Source organism: Microtus oregoni, unplaced genomic scaffold (genome assembly GCF_018167655.1).
Source record: "Microtus oregoni isolate MIOR12 unplaced genomic scaffold, Mior012 000003F_ref0000135, whole genome shotgun sequence".
NCBI classification, from domain to species: domain Eukaryota; kingdom Metazoa; phylum Chordata; class Mammalia; order Rodentia; family Cricetidae; genus Microtus; species Microtus oregoni.
The window spans coordinates 20,904,878-20,928,077 of record NW_024543062.1 but is presented as its reverse complement, the minus strand read 5'-3'; the positions used below and the strand labels follow the sequence as shown (position 1 = coordinate 20,928,077).

At 49.8% G+C, this 23,200-nt stretch overlaps 1 protein-coding gene across 2 annotated transcripts in view; it reads left to right on the top strand.

Annotated features, from left to right (window-relative positions):
- Tmem120b (transmembrane protein 120B) overlaps positions 1–23,200 on the top strand; it is a 37,556-nt gene that overhangs the window by 12,735 nt on the left and 1,621 nt on the right. The window contains exons 2-11 of one of the 2 annotated variants that reach the window (XR_005973840.1): positions 8,663–8,781; positions 10,332–10,448; positions 13,144–13,203; positions 14,257–14,352; positions 16,782–16,871; positions 20,849–20,914; positions 21,322–21,383; positions 21,951–22,043; positions 22,453–22,517; positions 22,948–23,057. Coding sequence is in view for 1 of the 2 variants with exons in the window: in XM_041646864.1 (XP_041502798.1) it covers positions 8,663–8,781; positions 10,332–10,448; positions 13,144–13,203; positions 14,257–14,352; positions 16,782–16,871; positions 20,849–20,914; positions 21,322–21,383; positions 21,951–22,043; positions 22,453–22,517; positions 22,989–23,057 (837 nt within the window). In the remaining variant the exon portion in view is untranslated. The remainder of the gene's footprint in view (positions 1–8,662; positions 8,782–10,331; positions 10,449–13,143; positions 13,204–14,256; positions 14,353–16,781; positions 16,872–20,848; positions 20,915–21,321; positions 21,384–21,950; positions 22,044–22,452; positions 22,518–22,947; positions 23,058–23,200) is intronic. The other variant, XM_041646864.1, reaches the window with a different exon arrangement.

The following is a 23,200-nucleotide window of genomic DNA, read 5'->3' as shown; positions in this document are numbered from 1 at the left end:
CTAACTTATATGCGGGTCTATAATGAAAAAGAGCAGCGGGGCAGAAAGAAAAACAAAACGTACAATTTGCAGTGGAAAAGGGCACCAGGCAACTCAGTGTGGCAGCCAAGGCTTGTGTTGAAAGAGCTGAGATTAGTGTCATTGAGGAGCTGCCTCTCCCTCAGCACTGGAGGAAAAGGAAGGGCCTAGGGCAAGAAGACCCTGCCACTAAGCTTTCTGCCCGTGAAAGAGTGGGGTGTGGTTCCGGGGGACCAGGACGCAGCTGCAGAAGTGGTTCCGGGGGACCAGGACGCATCCCAAGCTGACAGTGGTAGTTGGCGGTGGTACCCACACGGCGTCGGCTTTAGAGGCCTGGAGGATGCAGGAGTGGAGAGGTGTACATTCTCTGTGGTTTCAGGGAGCCCCTGATTAGGCAGTCTGTGGCGGGGGAGTCCCTCGAATGAAGGCTGTGCTTTTCTAAAACAGGTTCTTCAAGTGCAGCAAGATCCAAGGAGGCTCCTTCCTCCCTTCCTTACCCACGTGACTGAGGTGGCTTCTAGCTAGGGGTGTGAATGAGGGTTCATATGTATTTTGAGGCAGGGTCTTACTGTGTTGATGAATTAGATCGGTACGATAAATAACCAGACCAGCTCAAAAACAACAGTTATATTTTAATAGTTGAAAAGGGGAAACTCACGCTACAAAGAGTGGGGGTCTGAAATTCAATAGGTCCAGCGGGCACCGCACAGAGAGCACAGAGAGCGCACACCTGGATCTCCTGTTTTTTCTACCTGGGCTCCAGGTAGCCACACCCTAACTAGATGTGATTGGTTGATAGTTTCCCCATCATTACGGTATGTATCCCCAGCTAACCGAGAACTCTCTGTGTAGACAAGGCTGGCCTCAAACTTGTGGAGAGCCACCTACTTGCCTTTGCCTTCTGAGGGCTGGGATTAAAGGCGTGCACCCCTCCACCCAGTTACTTTGTTTTAAAGACAGGATCTTTGGTACCTATCCTATCTTGGCCTTGAACCCTGATCTTTCAGACTCCATTTTGCAAACGCTGTTATTAGAGTTGTGTGCCACCATCCTTGACTTTTAATTATGTGTCGCTGAATAGAATAATAGTAACTGCCTCAAGCTCATGAACTTGGAGGTGGGGTGGGAATTTAGACAGGGCACAGGAATTTAGAGTCCAGCGGACTGGCTGTGCTGTGCCTGTGTCGAAGGTCTCAGACAGAAGTCTGTAATGTGGCCAGGAACAGAACTATACGGAGTTTTCCTTTCTGCAGGTCATTCGGGCTTTAGGATTCTCTGTGTAATTAGGGCATTGGGGTAGGGGACTCTGTTCCAGGAGCAAATTGTCCAGTGAATGAGGTAAGCGCGGCATAGGCCTCGGTGGCCTTTCCCAGAAGCTGTGTGGTGTCACTCATGCCACGTTTGCTGGGCCAGTATTGCAGCGCTACTCAGATGGGGTGGGGAGGGGGACCAAGGCCCCACTTATCTCTTTTCTTTTTCTTTCTTTTTTTTTTTTTTTTTTTTTGGTTTTTCGAGACAGGGTTTCTCTGTGGCTTTGGAGCCTGTCCTGGAACTAGCTCTGTAGACCAGGCTGGTCTCGAACTCACAGAGATCCGCCTGCCTCTGCCTCCCGAGTGCTGGGATTAAAGGCATGCACCACCATCACCCGGCTCTCTTTTCTTTTAAAATAGTTGATTTTAGCCAAGTATGGCGGTGCGTGTCTTTGATCCCAGCACTTAAGAGGCAGAGGCAAGCAAATCCCTGTGAATTCTAGTACAGCCTGATCTTCACAATGAGACATTTTCTCAAGACAAAACACTCGGAACTATTAGGGATAATTACTTTTTGCAACAGTATATATTTTTCTGTATACATTTGGAAATGGCTTTATCTTGACTATCAGAAGAGGCAGATGCAGGGAAGGAGGAGCAGGGAGATGGTGAGTGAGTGTTGCCTGACAGAGGCTTACCTAGCATAAGGCATCCTGGGTGCCGTCTCGAGCACTCAAAGACAAACAAACAAATAAGTAGGTGGAGAAGGGCAGAAAGAACCAGATAGGTGAGTCCTAGAGGCCTGCTGCAGAACACCAGGCCAGATGTGGTGGCGTAAGCCTTTAATCCCAACCCTCAGAAAATAGAGGAAGGAGGATCTCTGGGAGTTGAAAGCCATAGGGAGTTCCAGGCCAGTTAGGGCTGTACAGTGAGACCCTCTCTAAAATAAATAAATAAATAAAATTGTTTTCTTTCCCTACCTACCTGTCTCTCTCTGTAGCTCTGGATGGCCCGGAACTCGCTGAATAAAACAGGTGGGACCCCAAATTTGCTCTAATCCTCTGGCCCTGCCTTCTAAGTGCCAGGGTCACACAGGTGTGTCACCACACCTGCCTTGACGTTCTTTTACACAGAAGTAGATAAGGGGGTGAGAGGAGACCTTTGGAGGTGAAGGGCGGGCCTACAGCGTGGTCTGTCGCGGCAGTCTCGTGGCTGGGCATCATCTCCACTCCGCTTCTTAGACCTTAAATTGGCTTTTTTTTTTTTTGTATGCCAATCATAAAATAAAGTGTTTTGTTTTGGTTTTTATTTTGGTACCGGGCACTGAATGCAAGGCACCACACAATGTATTTTTAAAGAAAGGAATACTATGGACAGACACACAGAATACAACCTGGAAGAACATGGAGCAGATTGTCTAGGTGAAATCTGTCTCTGGGAGCTGTAGTGCAATTTCAGCACTTGGGAGACTGTGGAGGAGCCCAGCTTGAGTTCAAGGCCAGCTTGGGCTACACAGTGAAGGTAAAGTCAGCCAGGACTACATAGCATGACCCTGCCTCAAAAACATAAAGAAATTGGTGATCCTTTAACAAATGTTCTTCGTGTTGTGGTGACCCAACCTTAAAATTACTTTTGTTGCTACCTTGTAACTATAATTGTGCTCCTATTATGAATCATAATGTCAATATCTGACATGCAGGACATCTGGTATGTGACTTCCCCCAAAGAGTCGGGACCCAAAGGTTGAGAACCACTGGATTAAGCCGTGGCTGGCGTTTTAATTTTTAACAAGGATAATGTCTTCATGTTTGACTTGTGAAATTAAATATTAATTCACACTGAAGAGGGCCTGGTCAGCATCTGGCTGCTGATTTTGCAGCCTTTGTCTTATCTCCAGAAGGTAGAACCAGGAGGCTGTGTAGCCTTTATCTGGAGCCCCTTGTGCAAAAGCCCCACCTTCTAGTCGGCTGTGGGCCCCGCCTTCCCTGCCTTTTCTTGGAGGCTTCCTTTGCACTGAAACATCAAAACTCCTTTACACGCGGTCTCTCTTCTTCGTTGGTTTGTTATTCATTTCTGTTGCTGGGGCCTCACGTGTGCAAGACAAGCACTTAGCTGAGCTACATGCCCGACCCTGAGGTAACTTAGTTACAAATAGCAAAAGTCGATTACTCTAAGGTAGAGACTCAGAGGGACACCGTTACCAAGCACTCTAAAATGATTTCACAGACACCATGTTCCTCCTGACAGGAAGCTCAGAGCACAGGTCATCACATGAAGGCCAACTACAAAAACAGAAGTGAATCTTAAGGGAACATCAGGGTGAACCCAGGTCGAGAGATGTCCCTAAATGATGAAACTGGACCTGAAGGTGTCAGTTCGTGAGAGATGGAGGTTGAAGTTCTGTTCCAGGTTAAAGAGACAAAAATACCTGCAAGAATACTCAGTATAAAATTGGATAGGACCCAAGATCTGAAGGACAAGTGCCATGAAAGAGACAATTTGGGCTGCAAGATGGCTCAGCAGGTAAAGGTGCTTGCCTGCCAACTGAGCCCAGTGACCTGAGTTTTACCACCTGGTGGATGGAGAGAACCAGTCCTGCAGACTGTCCTTTGACCTCTTCATGGGTACTGTCTTAGTTAGGGTTTCCATGGCCACAACAGAACATCATGACCATAAGGCAAGCTGGGTGGAAAGACTTTATTTTGCTTACACTTCCACATCACTGTTCATCACTGAAGGAAGTCAGGACAGGAATCTAGAGGCAGGAGCTGATGCAGAGGCCATGGAGGGGAGCCACTTATGGGCTTGCTCCCCATGACTTGCTCAGCCTCTCTCTTTCTCCCCTTCCTTCCTCCCTTCCCCTCCCTCTTTTCTGTTTATTGAGACAAAGTTTTTCTGTGTAGCAGCCCTAATTGTCCTGGAACTGCCTCTGTAGACCAGGCTGGCCTTGAACTCACAGATCCACCTGCCTCTGCCTCCCAAGTGCTCGGATAAAGGCACGCACCACCATTGCCTGGCTTAGCCTGTTTTCTTATAGACCCCAGGACACCAGCCGAGGGGTGGCACTGCCCACAATGGACTTCCCTGCCCATATTGATTGAGAAAATGCCCTACAGCTGGATCTCATGGAGACGTCTCAACTGAGAGGTTCCTTCCTCTCTGATGACTCTAGCTGTGTCAAGTTGACAGAATCAGTGTATACAATGTGGGAGGCAGCAAACATCCACACACAGAATACGTAAACAAATGAAGCTTAAAACATTTTAAAAGGACAGTTGGCAAACTGTGATGTCTATTTGTGGTGTCTGAGATGAAAGCCTCAAAGATGTATGTATGTATGTGTGTGTGTGTGTATGTATGTATGTACGTATGTATGCATGTATGCATCTCAAGGTTTAGTAACTACATCTGAATAGATCTGATATCATTGATCACAGCTGATGCACATTGAAGCTCAACTGACAAGGTTACAGCCAACTCCCTAATGGGTTGGGATGAGGTGGTGGGTGGCGGGTAGGGTGGGGCAAGCTTCCTTGGCAAAGGGTCAAATAGAGAAGTGTGTGTGTGTCTTTTTTTTTTTTTGGTTTTTCAAGACAGAGTTTCTCTGTAGTTTTGGAGACTGTCCTGGAACTAGCTCTTGTAGACCAGGTTGGCTTCGAATTCACAGAGATCTGCCAGCCTCTGCCTCCTGAGTGCTGGGATTAAAGTTGTGCACCACCACCACCTGGCTGGGGTTATCTTTTTTTAATTTATTTTTATTTTGTGAGCATCAGCATTTGGCCTGCAGGCATATCTGTGTGAGGGTGCCGGGTCCCTGGAACTGGAGTTACAGACAGTTGTGAGCTGTTATGTGTGTCCTCTGGAAGAGCACCAGTGCTCTTAACTGCTGAGCATCTCTGCAGCCCCTCTTTTTTCTCTTTTTAAGCTTTTGCAGCCATACGGTCTCTGCACTGCCACTCATTCAGCTGTTACGGTACCAGAGCGGCCACAGGTCATGTGTGATGAGCGTGACAGAGCACAGTAGAGCTGTATGTGTGGCTGCCACGATTCCAGTGGCCTGCGATGCTCATAGAGTGTGGGGTGTTTACAATTCCAGTGGCCTGCGATGTTCACAGAGTGTGGGGTGTTTACAATTCCAGTGGCCTGCAATGTTCACAGAGTGTGGGGTGTTTACAGTTCCAGTGGCCTGCAATGTTCATAGAGTGTGGGGTGTTTACAGTTCCAGTGGCCTGCGATGTTCATAGAGTGTGGCTGCTATGATTCCAGTGGCCTGCGATGTTCACAGAGTGTGGCTGCCACGATTCCAGTGGCCTGCGGTGTTCACAGAGTGTGGGGTGTTCACAGTTCCAGTGGCCTGCGATGTTCATAGAGTGTGGCTGCCATGATTCCAGTGGCCTGCGATGTTCACAGAGTGTGGCTGCCACGATTCCAGTGGCCTGCGGTGTTCACAGAGTGTGGGGTGTTTACAGTTCCAGTGGCCTGTGGTGTTCACAGAGTGTGGGGTGTTTACAGTTCAAGTGGCCTGCGGTGTTCACAGAGTGTGGGGTATTTTAACGTTTTTATTATTTTCAATCCTTCAGAACCCACTTCTGTCTTATAGCCTCCGGAGAATTAGATGGCAGGGTTACCTGGTGCTCACTGATCCTGATAGAGAAAGGCGTGCACGCACACACAGCAGACGCACATCCTGAGGGTCCCTGTGACTGGGGGAGAGGCTAGAGAGGGACGTTCTTCATCTGGCTCTTGGAAGTCTGCAAGCTTGAAATCATCTTAGGATAAATAAGCATATTAGAAAAACATGATTTTTCTCCGTGGGAGGCACAGGGAAGAGAGGAGGCTCCTGGTTTTGCTCCTCTTGCAGATGGGTGGTCCAGGGTGACTGGCTCACGTATTCTTGGATGTCATTGCTAACTGTTCTCCTTTTTTTCTTTTTTGAGACATAGTCTCACTACGCAGCTCTGACTGGATTTGAATTTGCTGTGTAGCTGGGCTTGACTAGCAGTGACCTGCCTGCCTCTGCCTCCTAAGTGCTGGGATTAAAGGCGTTTGCTACCTGTTCATGGTCTGTTTGATATTTTTCTTGCTTTCTAATTTTCTGCTTTAACTTACTGTTTTCTTGACAGACATGCTAGTGTAGACTGTACCTTGCTTCCCCTCCTTCTCCCCTCTGGTAAGCATGCGTCTGTAGAAGCTAAGAACTCGGCTGTTGAAGTCAGGCATGGTGCACCTGGCCTGAAGAAGCATTCAGATCTCTGAGTTAAGGCCATTCCTTAACTCAGTTAAGAGTTGCAGGTCAACCAGAAAGGAATGAACATGGCTCTTTGAATTATGCCTACTGCTCATTGATTTTTGGCTTCATGTTCTGCACCCTCCTTCTTTCTCCCATCACCTCCACAGAGTTACTTACTGGGAGTCGAGTGAGGCAATAATTTGAGGACTTTGTTGCCTTCTCCCAACATTGGGATAAGTCTCTTGTTATATGGCACAGAAGGGTTATTTCCAAGAAGGAATATAAAGTTTATTGAGTGGTGATGTCTGGGGCAGGGAAGATGGCTTTAAGGGAGGGAATAGGAGCTTCTCTTAGTTGACTTAGCAAGAGTTCTCTTCACACTGAGGATCAGAAACTCAAAGTGCACAGGAAGTAGAAAGGAGCTTATGGGTCCGTACCACTTACGACTCACACCCAAGAGCTGAAATTTGTGTCATATTGTTACTATAAAATACTTGGGGGCTGAAGGGTTGGCTCAGCTGTTAAAAGGCTCACAACCAGAAATAAAATACTTGAGACTGGCTGGGCGGTGGTGGTGCACATCTTTAATCCCAGCAGAGGCTTGTGGATCTCTGTGAGTTCAAGGCCAGCCAGGGCAACACAGAGTAACTCTGTTTTGAAAAACTAAAAAACAGCTGGGCGATGGTGGCACACGCCTTTAATCCCAGCACTCGGGTGTCAGAGGCAGGCGGATCTCTGTGAGTTCGAGACCACCCTGGTCTACAGAGCTAGTTCCAGGACAGGCTCCAAAGCCACAGAGAAACCCTGTCTTGAAAAAAACCAAAAAAAAAAAAGAAAAAGAAAAACTAAAAAACAAACACAAAACTTGCTACTGGGCACTGTATAAGGAGAAGAGGTCTGCTTTGGCTCATTGTTTGAGAGGCTGAATCCAAGCTTGAGAGCCACATCTGGGCAGGGTCATGATGTGCATCGTGGAGTGGATGTATATGGAAGAGCATGCGCTGGGAGATTGAGGGGGAAGCACCAGTCTGCTCCTGCGTGTCCGCATCTAGTCTCATGAGACTTAACTGACTCCTCAGCTCAGACCTTTAACAGCTCCTAAAGATCCCCGTACATCCCAGTGTCATGACATTGAGGACCCACATGCACCTTTGTCACAAACCCAGGTCATAGCAGATGCTGTCAGGATTCCATCTTATCATCTCTGGGTTCTCTGTCCACGTCTGACTTCAGGCTAGAGTGGGCATACCCAGAGGAAAAGACATCTCTTGTCTAATCTTTCCCTCCAAAGTCCCAGGACTGGCTCTCACTGGGTCAGTAGGAACCACGTGCTCATCTCTGAGCCAATCAGACTAGAGGATGATGATGGGCTGGTACTGGATATGTGACCAGCCGTGCCGGGTGTGTTCTGCTCTGCTGAACCACGTAGATGAAGAGTTGACAAAGGCTTGGCTGGGATGTAGTTAACTTGGCAGAGTGCATGCCTGGCATGCATAAAGACCTGCGGGTGTTGGTATCTGGGTATCATCCTCGTACTTAGGAGGTAGGAGTGGAAGAATCAGGCGTTCAGGTTCATCTTCAGCTACATAGCGAGTTCAGCACCGTCCTGGGATACACGAAACCTGGTCCCACAAAATCAAGAAGAAATATGTGGCAGGGAGACTGAGGATGTACCCCAGTGGTAGGAATTCTGCCTGGAATGCACAAGTTATTAGCCTCAACCCCCAGACAGACAGACAGACAGACACACACACACACACATACACACATGCGTGCGCACATACACACAATGCAAGGTAACCTTTCTACATCATGTTTGGTTGTTCATGTCTGATAGAATGAAATAGGTACACCTTCTTTAATACCAGCACTTAGAGATGGGGGCTGGGGGAATCACTGTTCAAGGCTAGTCTGATCTACACATTGACTTCCAGGACAACCAGGGCTACACGGAGAGAGAGACACAGTCTTAAAAAAAAAAAAATCAGGACTGAGTGCTGGGCAAAGCTGGCTCTTATTCCACGGCCGCCTTCCTTGGTCAAAGCTGTGGCCCTGAGAGTTGTACCATGATAGCTGTCACCGAGATCTCTCCAGCTGGGTCTCCAGCCCTGTGAGAATGCTGTGTGTGTGTCCCACCCTCCCGTCACGCTGCTCTGCCCTTCAGGAGACGCACAGGATCTACAGGCAGAAGCTGGAGGAGCTGACAGCGCTACAGACTCTGTGCAGCACTTCCATCAACAAGCAGAAGCGGCACCTCAGGGACCTGAAGCGCATGCTCCAGAGGTGAGAGGGCGTGGCTTGAAAGCCTCCCAGGGCCTCTTACTCCCCTACCCCCACTGGTCTCACTCTGGTGAGGATGACCTTGAATTTCTGGCCCACCATCCTCACTGAGTTGGGATCACAGGTGTCAGCCACCAGCATGGCGTGGTTTGCACAGTTCTGGGTTCATTGGGATGGAACCCAGGGCTTTCTTTGCACACGTGAAGTGAGCACCCTTAGTCCTAGTCCCTTAGTCCTAAAGGACAGAAACCCAACTCAAAACTGGCTTAAGAAGAAAATGGAATTTTTTTTTTTTTTTTTGGTTTTTTGAGACAGGGTTTCTCTGTAGCTTTGGTGCCTGTCCTGGAACTAGCTCTTGTAGACCAGACTGGCCTCGAACTCCCAGAGATCCGCCTGCCTCTGCTGAGATTAAAGTGCTAAGATTAAAGGTGTGCGCCACCACCGCCCGTCTGAAAATGGAAATTTTAGTGGAAAAAAACCAAGGCTAGCTTCAGGCATCCCTGGACGCAGGGGTCAGAGGGTGTTGTTTTCCTTTGAATTCTGCTTTTCTCTAGATTGGCTTTACTGTCATGGTCACTGAGGTGGCCACCTGCATGCTGATCGTAGATCCTCTGGCCCTTCCTGACTGAGGAAGCCTGAGCCTTGTAGCCTGTCTTGTTAATAAGTGCTGCTCAGACTGTTCAGGCACTGTGGCTGCTCATCAGAACCCCGGGAAATACAGCTGGGCCGCCCAGCCCGGCTGTGACAGACACTGCTCAGACTGTTCAGACACTGTGGCTGCTCATCAGAATCCCAGGAAATACAGCTGTGCCGCCCAGCCCGGCTGTGACAGCTGTGACAGACGCTGCTCAGTGGCATCACAATAGAAGCACCATCTGAGGAAGGTTGACCCGTCAGTTAGGGTCCTAGACTGAGGAACCCTTCCGTTCCAGGATGTGGCATCAATATGGTTCTATTTTTCTTCGTTTAAAGACAGGGTCACTTGGAGCCCAAGCTGACCTCAAACTGGCTATATCCAAGGATGACCTGAAATCTCAATCCTTCTGCTTCTCTCTCCCAAATGCCTTTGCTTCTTCCCTTTTATGGGTTTTGGGATTGGAGGTTTGGTTTTTCAACACAGGATCGCTTTGTGTACCCCTGACTATCCTGGGACTTGCTTTGTAGACCAGACTGGACCTGAATTCTGAGTGCTCCTGAGTGCTGGGATTAAAGGCATGTGCCACCACTGCCCGGCTGGTTTTCTAGTTTTGATAATGGCATCTCTCCAAAGAGCAGCAGGAAGACCTTGATTGGTTAACTGCCGATACTTCCTCATGCCGCTCAGTCAGTCCACTTGGGAATCTTTAAGATCTGTTACAGTAGAAGAGAACAGCTTAGCCGCCCACCCAAGTCCGCCAGCTACTGATGCTGAGCGTCATTCCCGATGCCTCACTGCACCCGCTCACCTCATTACGTGGCTATTGTTTGTGAATGCCACCCTTATCTGTCAGGCATGGGCCGTGGCATCGCCAAGATCTCAAGGCTAGAGGAGCTCAGCATCACTCCCTTTGCAGGTGCAAGCACCATTCCAGTCAAGAGGAGGCAGAGCTCATTCAGCAGATAGGCGCCAACATTAAGGAGCGACAGAATGTCTTCTTCGACATGGAGGCCTACCTACCGAAGAAGAATGGGTAGGAGTGGGAACCCTCTGATTCCTGTTGTGGACCCCCCCCTCCCGCTAGGGCATGAGATTCAGAGGAAAAGGGGGGAATGAGGACAAGGAGGAGAGGGAAATTCTGTACCTGCACCTCCTGATCCCGGAGGAGCTGCAGTCCTTCCCCTGTGGCTGGCAGTGACGTTCCCAGCGTGACTCTTGTGAGCTGGCACCTGATACCCATGTGTGCCACCGGGGCTAGGAGGAGAGCGTTCTCTCTCAGGACATGTGTTGAGTGAGTTTTGCGTGCCCAGCACTGTACTGGTCATGCCCCTGGAGCAATTGTTTTATCCCCAACAAGCTGCTCTGTTAGATCGAAGTGCTCCCCGCTTTTGTTTCCTTCTGGGATGGAAACCAGGGCATCCTTATATGCTAGGCAACGTTCTAGACGCGGCTACATCCCCAGCCATTTTTTTCTTTCAATCTTTTAAGAAGAAGGGCCTTACTATATTGCTCTGGTTGACCTGGAACTCTCTGTAGACCAAGCTACCCTCAACTGGGGGTGATCCTCCTGTCTCCACCTCCTGAGTGTTGTAATTACAGGTGTGTGCCACACTCTGCACTTATTTACTTTCTGGTTTTGAAGCAGGGTTTAGCCTTGTGTGGAGTCAGATCTTTCCTGGGGAAGATTCCTGTTGAGCCTTAGCCAGATGGGTATTAAAATATGGTGGCCCTGGGACATTGTAACCCACCCCTCAGTTTTCCTTTTTTGCTGTATTTGGGTTAAAGTCTCTCCAGGTTAGTTGGCAGTCCTGTTAACAGCACACCTTCCTTCATCATTCATGGCCTCTTGGACTGAGTTGCTCAAACTCACTTCCCTGGCAGTTTGGGCGGTTTGCATCAGTTGGGAGTCTTGTCACCCAGGCTAGACAGCTCAAAGTTGCTTCAGAAGAAATGAGGGGTTTATAGCTCAGATATAGCACAAATATAGATCAGGTCTGAATGGATCCTGCCATTCAGATGCTGTTAGAATCCACTTCTCATTTAACTTTTTTAACTGTCTTTTCCAGTGTGTATATTTGTCTATTTACGGGCAGTCTTTCTCTATAAATACTCCCTGGCCATGCTAGGCTTGCTCCTACGTGCCTAGCCTTTCCTGGTTCCCCAGTGGTCTCAGGGACTTAAAATTCTAGGATGGGTTTTTATTGGGTTAGATTGTGTCCCGTGACCAATCTTAACCCAATCAGGAGGATGTCCTGCTTTGATAAAGCTATGTTCATGTGCCTTTGGAGGCACTGGTGGGGAGGGGGGATTGTTCTCTGAAGGGATTGCATTGCCTTTGCAGGATGTAGGGACTGGGTGCTAGGTAAGACATACAGGTCCTCTTAATACCTTATATCTTCTGCAGACTGGCAGTGTCCCGCAAAGCCACTCCTAGTAGAAAGAAAGCCCCCTGCTCTTATTCCTCCATCTTCCACTTGTTCTTCAAAGCTCCATTCATACGCCATCGCCTCGGTGGAGACTTTCCAAAGCCCTTCTGCCTCAGGGTCTCAGGGTCCTCTGTTGGCACGTTCGTCAGTGTGTTAGAGCACGGGCTGCTGCACAGAGAGAGGCCTAGCCATACTTGGGTCACAAAAGAGAGCTTCTCCTGGGGTTGGAGCCATGGCTCAGGTGGTTAGGAACACCTGTTGCTCTTGCGGAGGACCTGGGTTCAATTCCCAGCACTCACGTGGTGGTTGGCAACTCTCTATAACTATAGTTCCAGGGGACCTGATGTCCTCTTATCAGCTCTGAAGGTACTACACAAGTGTACAGATGTACACAGGAGCAAAACACCCATACACACAGAGAGAAAGAGCATGTGAGTGTGAGAGTTTACTTCTCTGTCGTGAAGAATCACGAGATCATCAAGGGGCCTGTGGTTCTCTGGCTGAAACTTCTCCACCCCTCAGTAGCTGTCTTCTTCTCTGAGGACAAAGACAGTTCCCACCATCGCAGCCTCAGGAAGGGAAAAGAGAGGGAAGGAAGTAAATGATCCCTTTTTACAAGAGAGCTGCTGCCATGTCTTCTAACAGTTAAACAGCATACACCATGGCCCCAACATACCCTTCTAGCGTGTATACCCAGTGGAAAATGAGTGCTTATGTTCCTACGTTTATTTATGTGTGTGCATGTTTGTGGGCACACACGTGTCCTTGGCATCTTTATGGAGATCAGAGGACACCTTGCAGGAGTTCCAGGGATTGTACTCAGGTCATCAGGCTTAGCAGCATGTACTTTTTTTTTTTTCTTCCAAGCTAGTTCCTAGCTGTCCTGGAACTAGCTCTGTAGACCAGGCTGGCCTCAAATCAAACCCAGAGAGCCGCCTGTCCCTGCTGCCCAAGTGCTGGAATTAAAGGCGTGCACCACTACCTCCCAGCTGGCTTAGAATTTTTTTAAAATTGACCTAGATGTTGGATAAATGTCTTTGACTCTTTGTAAGTTAGTCATCTGCTCTTACCTGGATGCCAAGGAGGGTGGGAGATAAGGCCTGTTAGTTAGCTTCAGTGGGGAGGCAGATGGCCACACTGTCCCGTATGCAGCTGCCATGCTCTCTGGTTTACCATTATTCCCAGCCATGGTGGGGCCCACTGGACTGTTAGCTTAGCACCCTGTTTTCTACTGTGAGACTCAGTGTGCATTCACCAAGCTTGAAAAGGACTGGTTGCACCCTCACAGGTCTTTCCTTCCAGGCTCTACCTGAATCTGGTCCTTGGCAACGTCAACGTGACTCTCCTTAGCAACCAGGCCAAGTGAGTATGCCCAGATACCAACTGACGCCGGGGAAGCCGCCCTTCTTCCTTTTACTCGGAGACAGTCTTTGCATGGATCAAACTCATTAGCAGTTGAGGCTCTGACCATCTGGCTTTCTGACCCTGCCCACCTCAGTGGTGTGTGATGTTTTATTCTTTTGGTTTTTTTGAGGGACCCGCCACCCAGCTCCCAAATAAATCACACACAGAGGCTTATTCTTGGTTATGAATGCCCGGCCTTAGTTTGGCTTGTTTCTTGCCAACTTTTCTTAAATTAACCCAACTACCTTTTTGCCTCTGGGCTTTTATCTTTCTCTATTTCTGTATACCTTTGTTACTTCTTTCTCCAAGGCTGGCTGGGTGATTGACCCCTGACGTCCTCCTCTCCTTGTTCTTTTGCTCCTTGTTCTCCTCTCAGATTTCTCCTCCGATCCTCTCTGCCTGCCAGCCCCGCCTGTCCTTGCTCCTGCCTCACTATTGGCCATTCATCTCTTTATTAGACCATCGGGTGTTTTAGACAAGCACAGTAACTTGAAGGAGTTAAACAAATGCAGCATAAACAGAAGTCACACACCTGAAAATAATATTCCTCAACATGGGGGAGCACTTGGGGGGCCCTCTCCTTCCTTTCCAAGAGTCAGTATGTTGGTTTGCTAGGACCCCCACCCCCAATTCCCATGACAGCAGTCTCCTCTTTCCTACACCTTATCACGGCATCTGTCTGGAGAATAGAGTCCTGCCCAACCAGTCGAGGTGCTGTTTCCAGGTGGCATTGGTCTTTGTTTCTGCTGCAATCTTTAGGTGAGGGTAGAGATCTCGTCTTTTGAATTTTATTTGTGTTGGCCTTCAGTCTTTGACCCTTGCCTGTCCCCAGCATGGTCCCAAAGCCTAGGGACAGGGCCCTTTTGTAGCTGGTCCTCTCTCCTTCACTAGACATCACTAGTTGAAGGTCAGGTTCTGTTGTCCGTCAGTGCGGAGGCAGGGCTGGTGGCTGGTGAGTCGGAGCAGGAGGGTAGCAATATGAGACTTTTCCTGGGATGTCTGTCGTGGCAGGTTTGCATACAAGGACGAGTATGAGAAGTTCAAGCTCTACCTGACCATAATCCTGCTTCTGGGTGCTGTGGCCTGCCGCTTTGTCCTTCACTACAGGTAATGGGGCGTGGCGGAGTGTGGTGGAGTACCTTCAGTGTGAGCAGGAAGTCCTCAAGGAGACAGTCTTTCAGTTTCCTCAGCCCGAGGCTAGTATAGGGTTGGTAAGGACCAGTTCTGACCGGCAGGAAGTGGCATTCCCGTCCATCTAGTAAGCTTCATGGACCAGCTGCTGGCAGGGCCTCATGATGTAGTAACTCACCGAGTCCAGTGTGGTTTATATGTACGCTGGAATGCGACAGCCTTAACATGGAGTACAATGCTGACATGCTGCAGCATGGGTGAGCTTTGACAACATCATGCTAAGTGAAAGGCGCCAGGCATAAAAGGCCACATATTATGTATGTCCATTGATATGAAATGTCCAGAGGGGCAGCCTCGGAGACACATAATGGGGGGCAGAACTTGACAGGGGAAACAGGAATGGGGAATGACAGACAGTTCCTGGGTACCAGCATTTCCAATAGAGATTAGGCAGTAGTGTAAGAAAATGAACAAAGGATGCCAAATTATATCTCCTTTAAAAGTTTTTTAATTTATTTTTTTGATATAGGGTCTCTTTGTAGCCCTGGTTGGCCTGGACTTCACTCTGTAGACCAGGCTGGCCTAGAACTCACAGAGATCCACTCCCTCTGCCTTCTGAGTGCGGGGATTAAAGGCGTTCACTCCCTAGCCTTCAGATTACATACCTTAAAAGAGAATTTTTTTTTTTTTTCGAGACAGGGTTTCTCTGTGGCTTTGGAGCCTGTCCTGGAACTAGCTCTGTAGACCAGGCTGGTCTCGAACTCACAGAGATCCGCCTGCCTCTGCCTCCTGAGTGCTGGGATTAAAGGTGTGCGCCACCATCGCCCGGCCTAAAAGAGAAAATTTTACAGTATGCGAATTACATCTCAATTACATAATAACTAAATCAATAGGGATGAAGATGTAATTTAGTTGGGAGAGTGCTTGCTTGGTATGCAAAGAGACCTTGGTTCGGTCTCCAGCATTGAATAAGCCAGGTTTGGTGGTTCATCCCTGTGATCCCAGCTCTCAGAGAGTAGAGGCAGGAGGATCAGAAGTTCAGGGTCATCACTGGCTACAGGAGAGTTGGAGGCCAGAGTCAGGTGCATGAGACCCTGTCTCAGAAACAGAAAAAGAAAAGATTGATGCATGCAAGAACAAAAAAAGCTATTCCAGGCTACCTGGATTCCAATCCTGGCTTTGAGACTGAATGGCTCTGTCTACAGGCAGATTCCCTGTGGAGTCTCATTCCTCCATTTGTTAGACAGTGGCAGCAGGCCATACTTCGTAGGGTAGCCCTTCAGCTAGCTCACACTGTGTGTGCTAGTACTCAGTGTCTGCCCGTCACTGACTAAAAAGAGAGGGAGGGCAGACAGAACTGAGCTAAGAATGGAGCCCTCCTGCCAAAAGGGTCTGGTCCACTCCTCTCTGCCTGGGTTTTCTGCCATAAAGGGGGAGGGGTAGCCAAGTAGACTCATGCATTGGCCTAAGTGTCCAGGTTTGCTTTCTGCACGTACTTTGCTGAGAGTCCAGCTGTTGGCCTGGCTACTTGAGTTTCTCAACAAAGGCCCTTGCAGGCTCTTAGCTCATGCCTGCCTGCTGCCAGTGTCTGACTCGTGCCCCCGAGGGCAAAGGCTGTGCACACAAGTAATGCCTGCTCATCTGCCCCTTTGGAAGAGAGAGGAGTTCTTGGTGTGTAGTCACAGGCCCTTAGCTGGGGCTGCTGGGTTCTTCCCAGGACATCATTGTCTAAACCTCACCTGGAACCTGGACATTCCCATTTCTCCTTCTTATGCACACATCTCTCAAAATTTCACCAACTGGAGGGGTTGGAGAGATGGCTCAGTGGTTAAGAGCACTGGCTGCTCTTCCAGAGGTCCTGAGTTCAATTCCCAGCAACCACATGGTGGCTCACAACTATCTGTAATGAGATCTGGTACCCTCCTCTGGCGTGCAGGCATACATGGAGGCAGAATGTTGCATACATAATAAATAAATAAATAAATAAATCTTTAAAAAAAATTTCACCAACTGGAGAACACAACAAAAACCCATTTCTATCAGCATTCTGGGGGCCGGAAGTGAGAGGTCAGGATGTCACAGGACCCTGCCGGTTCCGAATTCCCAGCAAGCTCTTCCCGGCTCTGTCACGTGGTCATCATCATTCACTGCACTGACATTTTCCAGCTTAAACCTGTTACAGTCCAGTTGCTGTGTGAGCTGGTTGGCGAGGGAGGAAGCCTCTGTTAGACCTTCTTCGGGTGTAGGCGGGGCCAGATAGAGATGGCACAGGGGCTGGGTGTGGGCAAAAGGAGACACCCAAGAACTGGTGCCAAATCTTGGCAGTTCTGGTCCTGGCTGTCTTGTCAGGGCGAGGGGCGAGCTCAATGCTGCTCACTTCCCCGGGGGCTGTTTCTTCCAACCAGGGTGACAGATGAAATCTTCAACTTCCTGCTCGTGTGGTATTACTGCACTTTGACCATTCGGGAGAGCGTTCTCATCAGCAATGGCTCCAGGTACCTAGATGCCCAGCTCGTGGGGATGGTCGGTTGGGGGAAGAGGGAGCCAGGGTGGGGGAGACCATGCCTGATGCTGTTGGTGTAATGTCACCTACTTCACGGTCAGCCTCTCGCTGTCAAGCGACAGAGACCCTAGTCCGTCTGATTTCATGTCATTAGAGATCTGTCGTCTCTCATAAAAACAGGTTTTGGGACTGACTCCAGGTAAGGCTTCATTCGGGGCTCAGACACCGTGAGTGATGCTGTTTCTCGCTATCTCTCACCTCACCCCATTCTGTGCTCTCGGGTCTCAGGCTTTATATAGGGTGCTGCAACAACCTTACACCATCACTCCTAGCAAACAGGGCACATTTCCTTTCTCCTGAGAGTCTCCCAGCCTTGTCCCATTGGCTGTGTGCAGGCACTGGCCGGACTCCGTGCCTGTCTCTGACCAGTCTGTCACCAGAGAATGCAAAGCTGCGATTGGCCAGACTTGGATGCTGCGTCCATCACAGCTCCAGGGACAGAGCTGACTGGGACATTGAGGGAATGAAGAAAAGGCAGACGCACAGAGACACATGGACACAGAAATAAACGGGCTCAGATGGACTGGGCCCGCTGATGGACTCTCAGGTGAACGGCAGAACCATAAGCTCAGTGTGTTTTGTAGAAACAGCAGAATTGAAACAGAAGGAAGTCAGGGAGAGTGGGCCTGGGGCGGTAGGGTGGGACTGTCTTACTTTGAGAAGGACAGCCCTGGGTGAGTCTGACTCCACCACAGATGTCAGTTAGCTCTGTAATCAGTCAGCTTTCCCTTGCATTTTGCAAGTGTTGGAAACCCACCTAATGGGCCAAATCTGAAGGGATTTAAGAAGGCATGAAGGGTTAATAGCAAGATTAATAGCCCCCCCCTTTCACTCCCCACAGCCCAGGCTGCCTCCCTATCTCATCAACCTCTGAGTAGGAAGAAGCCTTCCTGTCATTCCCACAGAGCCAGTGGGGGGTCTTGAGACAGACTTCTGATTGGTGAAGCTTGAGTCGCTTGCTGACTTCTGAGCCAATCACTGTGACTTGGAGGGCTGTAGAACCCAGAGGGCTGGTTCCGCTCTGTGTGCCCAGACATCTCCATTCATATCCCTGCCTGGGTGAGGTGCTGCCCCTTAAGGAAGCAGAGGCCTGGGAACCAGAAGGACTGATGATGATTGGCAGATGGCAAAAGAGCCTTTTCTAATGGGCCAGAATGACTGAAGAATCCGCAATCATGTAGACTTATTCCAAGGAGCCAGCCGTGGTCCCCAGCTCCAGCTGGGTTTTTTAGGGGTTACACTTAGAACAAATGTATCTAGATGTATCCAGCCATGGTCCCTGGCTCCCGCTGGCTTTTTTAGGGGCTATACTTAGAACAAATGTATCCAGAAGGTAGCAGGCAGAGAGAGAGAGAGAGAGAGAGAGTCTTCAATGCAGCCTCCAGCTATTCTGCAAATCCAAAGCCTAAAACCAGAAGCTACTTGGTACTGAACAGTGAGTGCCTGGCGCACCTCTGCTCTGCATATGCGCAGGCTGATGTGTCCTGCAGGGAGAAGCAGTGAGCTCTCTCCCACACAGTGCCCAGAGACTAGTACATTCTGTCTCCACATTCTAGATGCAAGTGCACCTGCTCCTGGAGCCTACAAGCTCCCTGCAAGCTGCGTATCCATAGCAGACAGGTCCAGGTCGAATAAGGGTGATCGTAGTGCTGGTGGCACAGCTCTGAAAAGACTCACACCCACTGAATTGTTCAGTATCTGAATTCTATTACGATGAAAACTGTTACATAAACACATGTGCACAGAACCGGCCCAGAGCCTTAGGGAATGCAGACAATGACAGTGGTTGCTCATGAGCACGGAGCTGGGGAAGAAAGTGGATTTCTAGTTTCTAGTGTCGCCGAGCTGTGTTTATTGGTGGCATCTGTCAGTGCTGGGCTCTGGGCACAGCGAGCTGTGAAATTAAAAGCTGCTGCTCAGTCAGGCTTGTTGCCCGGGGTCTCTATCAAGCCCGAACTGCTCCCACACCAGGAGAGGGCGTTTCTCAGGGGAGCTTTGTGCATAGTAGGACAAAGGAGCCTGGGGGTGGCCAAGCTCCGAGGGCTGTGGCATGGCCTTGCAGAGCTCTGGGGAGGGGCAGCCAGACCTCTTGGTTGCTTGTTGAGCGGAAAGTCTGAGGACCTGGCTAGCTGCCTTTACTGTTAGGAAACTGGAGCCAGGGTCTTCTAGATGCCGAGTGGCCGAAGGGTTACATTAGGGCTGAATGGGTACTGGGGACAGAGTAGCTAACTGTCTAGTCCTGATCTCCTCTGTCACGTCAATGTGGATGGCATTAGGCCTACTGCTTCTTTTCCCCTCTTTCTTCCTCTTGTAATTTGAAATCATGTGCAGGAGTGTGTGTGTGTGCATGTCAGTGTGAGCACGTGCGTGTGGCTGCCTCTGGAGGCTGGATTGGCTGCTTTTGTGTGTCAGCTTGACCCAAGCTAGAGCCACCAGAGAGGAAGGAGCCTCAGTTGAGGAGCTGTCTCCATGTGTCCAGTTGTAAGGCATTTTCTCAATTAGTGATCAGTGGGTGATCAGTGGGAGACGGCCCAGCCCATTGTGGGTGGTGCCACCCCTGGGCTGGTGGTCCATGGTTCTATAACAAATCAGGCTGAGCAAGCCATGGGGAGCCAGCCAGTAAGCAACACCCCTCCATGTCGCCTGCATCAGCTCCTGCCTCCAGGCTCCTGTCCTATTTGAGTTCCTGTCCTGACTTCCCTCAGTGATGAACAGCAATGTGGAAGTGTACTGTCATGATTTTTGTTGCAGCAAATAGAAACCTCAACTAAGACAGTGGCCAAAGCCGTCGGATCCCCTGGTGGCTGTGAGACACCTAACGTGGGTACTGGGAACCGAAATCAGGTCCTTTAGAAGAGCAGTGGGTGCTCTTCCTAACCACTGAGCCGTCTCTCCAGCTCCTCTTTCTTTTTCAGTGTGTGACCCAGGCTGGCCTTGTGCTCAAGATCCTTCTGTGTGTTGGGATTACAGGCTTGTGTCACCAGGGCTGGTTTCAGGCTACTTCTCTCAATAGCCACAGCCCCTGGAACATCATTTCATTCATGTTGTTACCTGCTTTCAGTCAAGGTGACAGCGTAGAGCCATGTCAGCTGCAGTCAACAGACTTTCCCACTGCGAAGAAAGCCATAGCATCATCCCCTTTCCCAACGGCAGACCCTTATGGGACAGGGTCTTATTATATAGACCAGGCTGGTCTTGAACTCTCAGGTGATCTGCCTCCTGCCTCTGCCTCCTGAGAAAATGAAAACCAGAATCCTGTCACCAGTGGGGGTTGTGGAACTGTTTTAGGCCTTTGGGTGGAAGTGAAGGACCTGCGTCTGTTTATGGGGCTCCCACGAGATACGACACACTGGACATCTTAACCAGCAGACATTGCTTTTCTGTGGCTTTGGGGGCTGCAGGTCTGTGATCCAGGTGTCATCAGTGTGGGTTTCCTGCCTCTCCTGGCTTGCAGATGGCTCCCTTCCCATCTTGTGCTCTGTATGGCCTTCCCTCTGTGTTCCAATCTTCCTGATCCATCTCTTACAGAGACACTAGGGCAAAGATGGTCGATGAAGGCTTCCCCCTTGTGTCGTCTTAAGCTCACTTACCTCTGCAGATGCAGTCTTGCTGGAAGGCACCAGGGGACTGAGCTCCAGCATAGGAACCTGAGAACATAGTTCAGTCCAGCATGGAGCCTGGGTAGCATTAGGCTTGGAGTATCTCCGTGCTGGGGAACTGGATGTGTTCTGTAGGTCACAGAACAGGTCCCTGGGCTAATCTGCAAGTAGTTTGGGCCCATACCTTTGCAAGAAGAGATAAGGCATGGTTGGGGCCCATTTCTCATTCCAGCTGCAGGCTCGGAGGTTAGGAAGCAGGTCCCTGCATTTCTCTCATCTGAACCCCTTTCTTTCTCTTGTTCTCATCAAGAATCAAAGGCTGGTGGGTGTCTCACCATTACGTCTCCACGTTCCTGTCTGGAGTGATGCTGACTTGGTGAGTCATCCCTCACTGGGCCCTTTGACCCTCCCCCCGCTTCCCATGGAGCCAGAACTGCAGCTGGTACATGGGGAAGGGTTCTCAAAATTGACTTGTGGGTCAGGTAGAAAGCAAGTATGAACTGAAAACTGGGTTAGAGGCCCCGCTGCCAGGGACTATTTCACAGTTCCTGTTGGCTGGGGCAGAGGTGACAGGGAGCAGCATGAGGAATCAGAGTGACCCCGAAGTCCCTTAATTCTGGAAAGGGTGATGGGTGTGGCCTGATCAGCCCAAGGACAAAGGACAGGAATCTGGGAGTTTGTTTTACCTTTCAAAAGTTTTCTTTCCTTTCTGTTGGAATGAGAAAAAGGGGTCTAAGAGAATGTCTGGTTTCACAGTGTGTCCCACCTTTGTGTTTTTTCAAGGCCTAATGGACTAATTTATCAGAAGTTTCGAAATCAGTTCTTAGCATTCTCCATTTTTCAGAGTGAGTACTCAAGCCCAGTTGAGGAGGAGGGACCTGGTCTCCCAAGGGATTTTACAGATGAGGAGGTCCCCAGAAGATCCATCCTCACCTGTGTGGAGGGCGGAGAGGGTTCTGGCCAGAAATCTAGGTCATCTATCTCCTGCCCCAAGGCAGTCTTTTATACTTGTCTGAACATGTTTTATCACTTACAGTACGGACTGCTCAGCCGTGTAATGACCCACCAAAGCACCAACCAGATTAAGAACGACTGGAATTTTCCTAGGCTAGCAGTAGGCCCTCAGTAAATGCTTTTTGGAATGCAAGCTATGCGAGATTATGCTGGGAGCAACAGGCAACATTATGACCAAGAGGAAGGGGAGGTGGTTCCTCGCTCAGGGAAACACACTGCTAAAATGAGGTAGAGACATAGAAGTATACCTGTGGTGACTTATTAAAATAAAGAAAGCAGGTCACCAGGATGCTCTTTCTGCCCTTCCAGTCAGCCTGCCTTTGTTGAGGGCATTGGATTTGGGGAGAGAGGCCTTGGGTATATTCTCCTTGAGCCTGGGCACTGTGCTCCCCCTACAGGCTGTGTTCAGTTCCTGCAGTACTATTACCAGAGAGGCTGTCTCTACAGACTGCGAGCCCTGGGGGAGAGGAACCACCTGGACCTCACAGTGGGTGAGTAACTGGGCAGCAGGTAGAGCTGGGAAGACTGGTCCACCTCCCTGCAGGAGAGGCACAGAATCGGGAGGGCCTAAGACTTCCAGGCCTCAACACTGGGCCGCCGTTCTTTCTTTACACTACTGCTGTTCATAATTCACTGGGGACCTCTGTTTCAGCTCCAGGTGTGGCCACAGCACAGTGCTAGGCCTCTCCATGGAAGTGCCTATATTTTAAAGTCTGAACTTTATAATATACACAATGTTAGGTCGGGTGTGGTGGGAAATATGTGAAGTCCCAACTACTTGGGAGGCTGACTTCAGAGAACCACTTGAGGCCACAGGTTTGAGGTCAGCCTGGGCAACAAAGAGACTGTGCTGTTTTTTAAGCAGTTACACATACTAAACCTCTTAACTCTCCCCCACAGAAGGGTTCCAGTCTTGGATGTGGCGGGGCCTCACCTTCCTCCTGCCTTTCCTTTTCTGTGGCCATGTGAGTCCCTTTTTATGTGGGTACCCCTCTCAGGGATGACCCCTGGGAACAGAAGATCCTTGGGGCTCCCCTCCCTTACAAGGTATCTGTCCCTGGGTATCTGGGAGGAGATAACCCCCCATACAAATGTCACCCCCACCTGGCTCCCTGTTGTGATAGTTTTAATGCTTGAGCATCAAAGCCTCCCGGGGCCATAGTGCAGGATAGGGCCAGTCTCTCTGAAGAAGTGGAAAATCTCAGGTAGTCCCCACTCCCGCCCCCATTTCCGCAGAATCTAGGGACACTAAAGATAGAAAGAGCTGGCCCTTCAGACTTGCTGTCTCTGAGACACTTGTGGTTCCATAGAATGGGGGTGCCAATGTTTTGGGTAGTTGGTCTCGGATGCTGGGGGGCCTGGTCCATCTCCCTGGCTTTCCACATGGGTCTGCAGGGAAGCTGACAGGTGAGTGCTGCCTGTCTTCCTGTCTCCAGTTCTGGCAGCTCTACAATGCGGTCACCCTGTTTGAACTCTCCAGCCACGAGGAATGCAAAGAATGGCAGGTACCACGCCTACACATGTCTGTCTGTCTGTCTGTTGGTAGCGAGGAGGTGGGAGCTTGAAGAGGGCTGGGCTGCCTTGAGGAGGACTCTTTTGTTCCCTTGTTTCTTGGCTCTGGGTTCGTGCTGCCCAGGGTTTTCTGCTG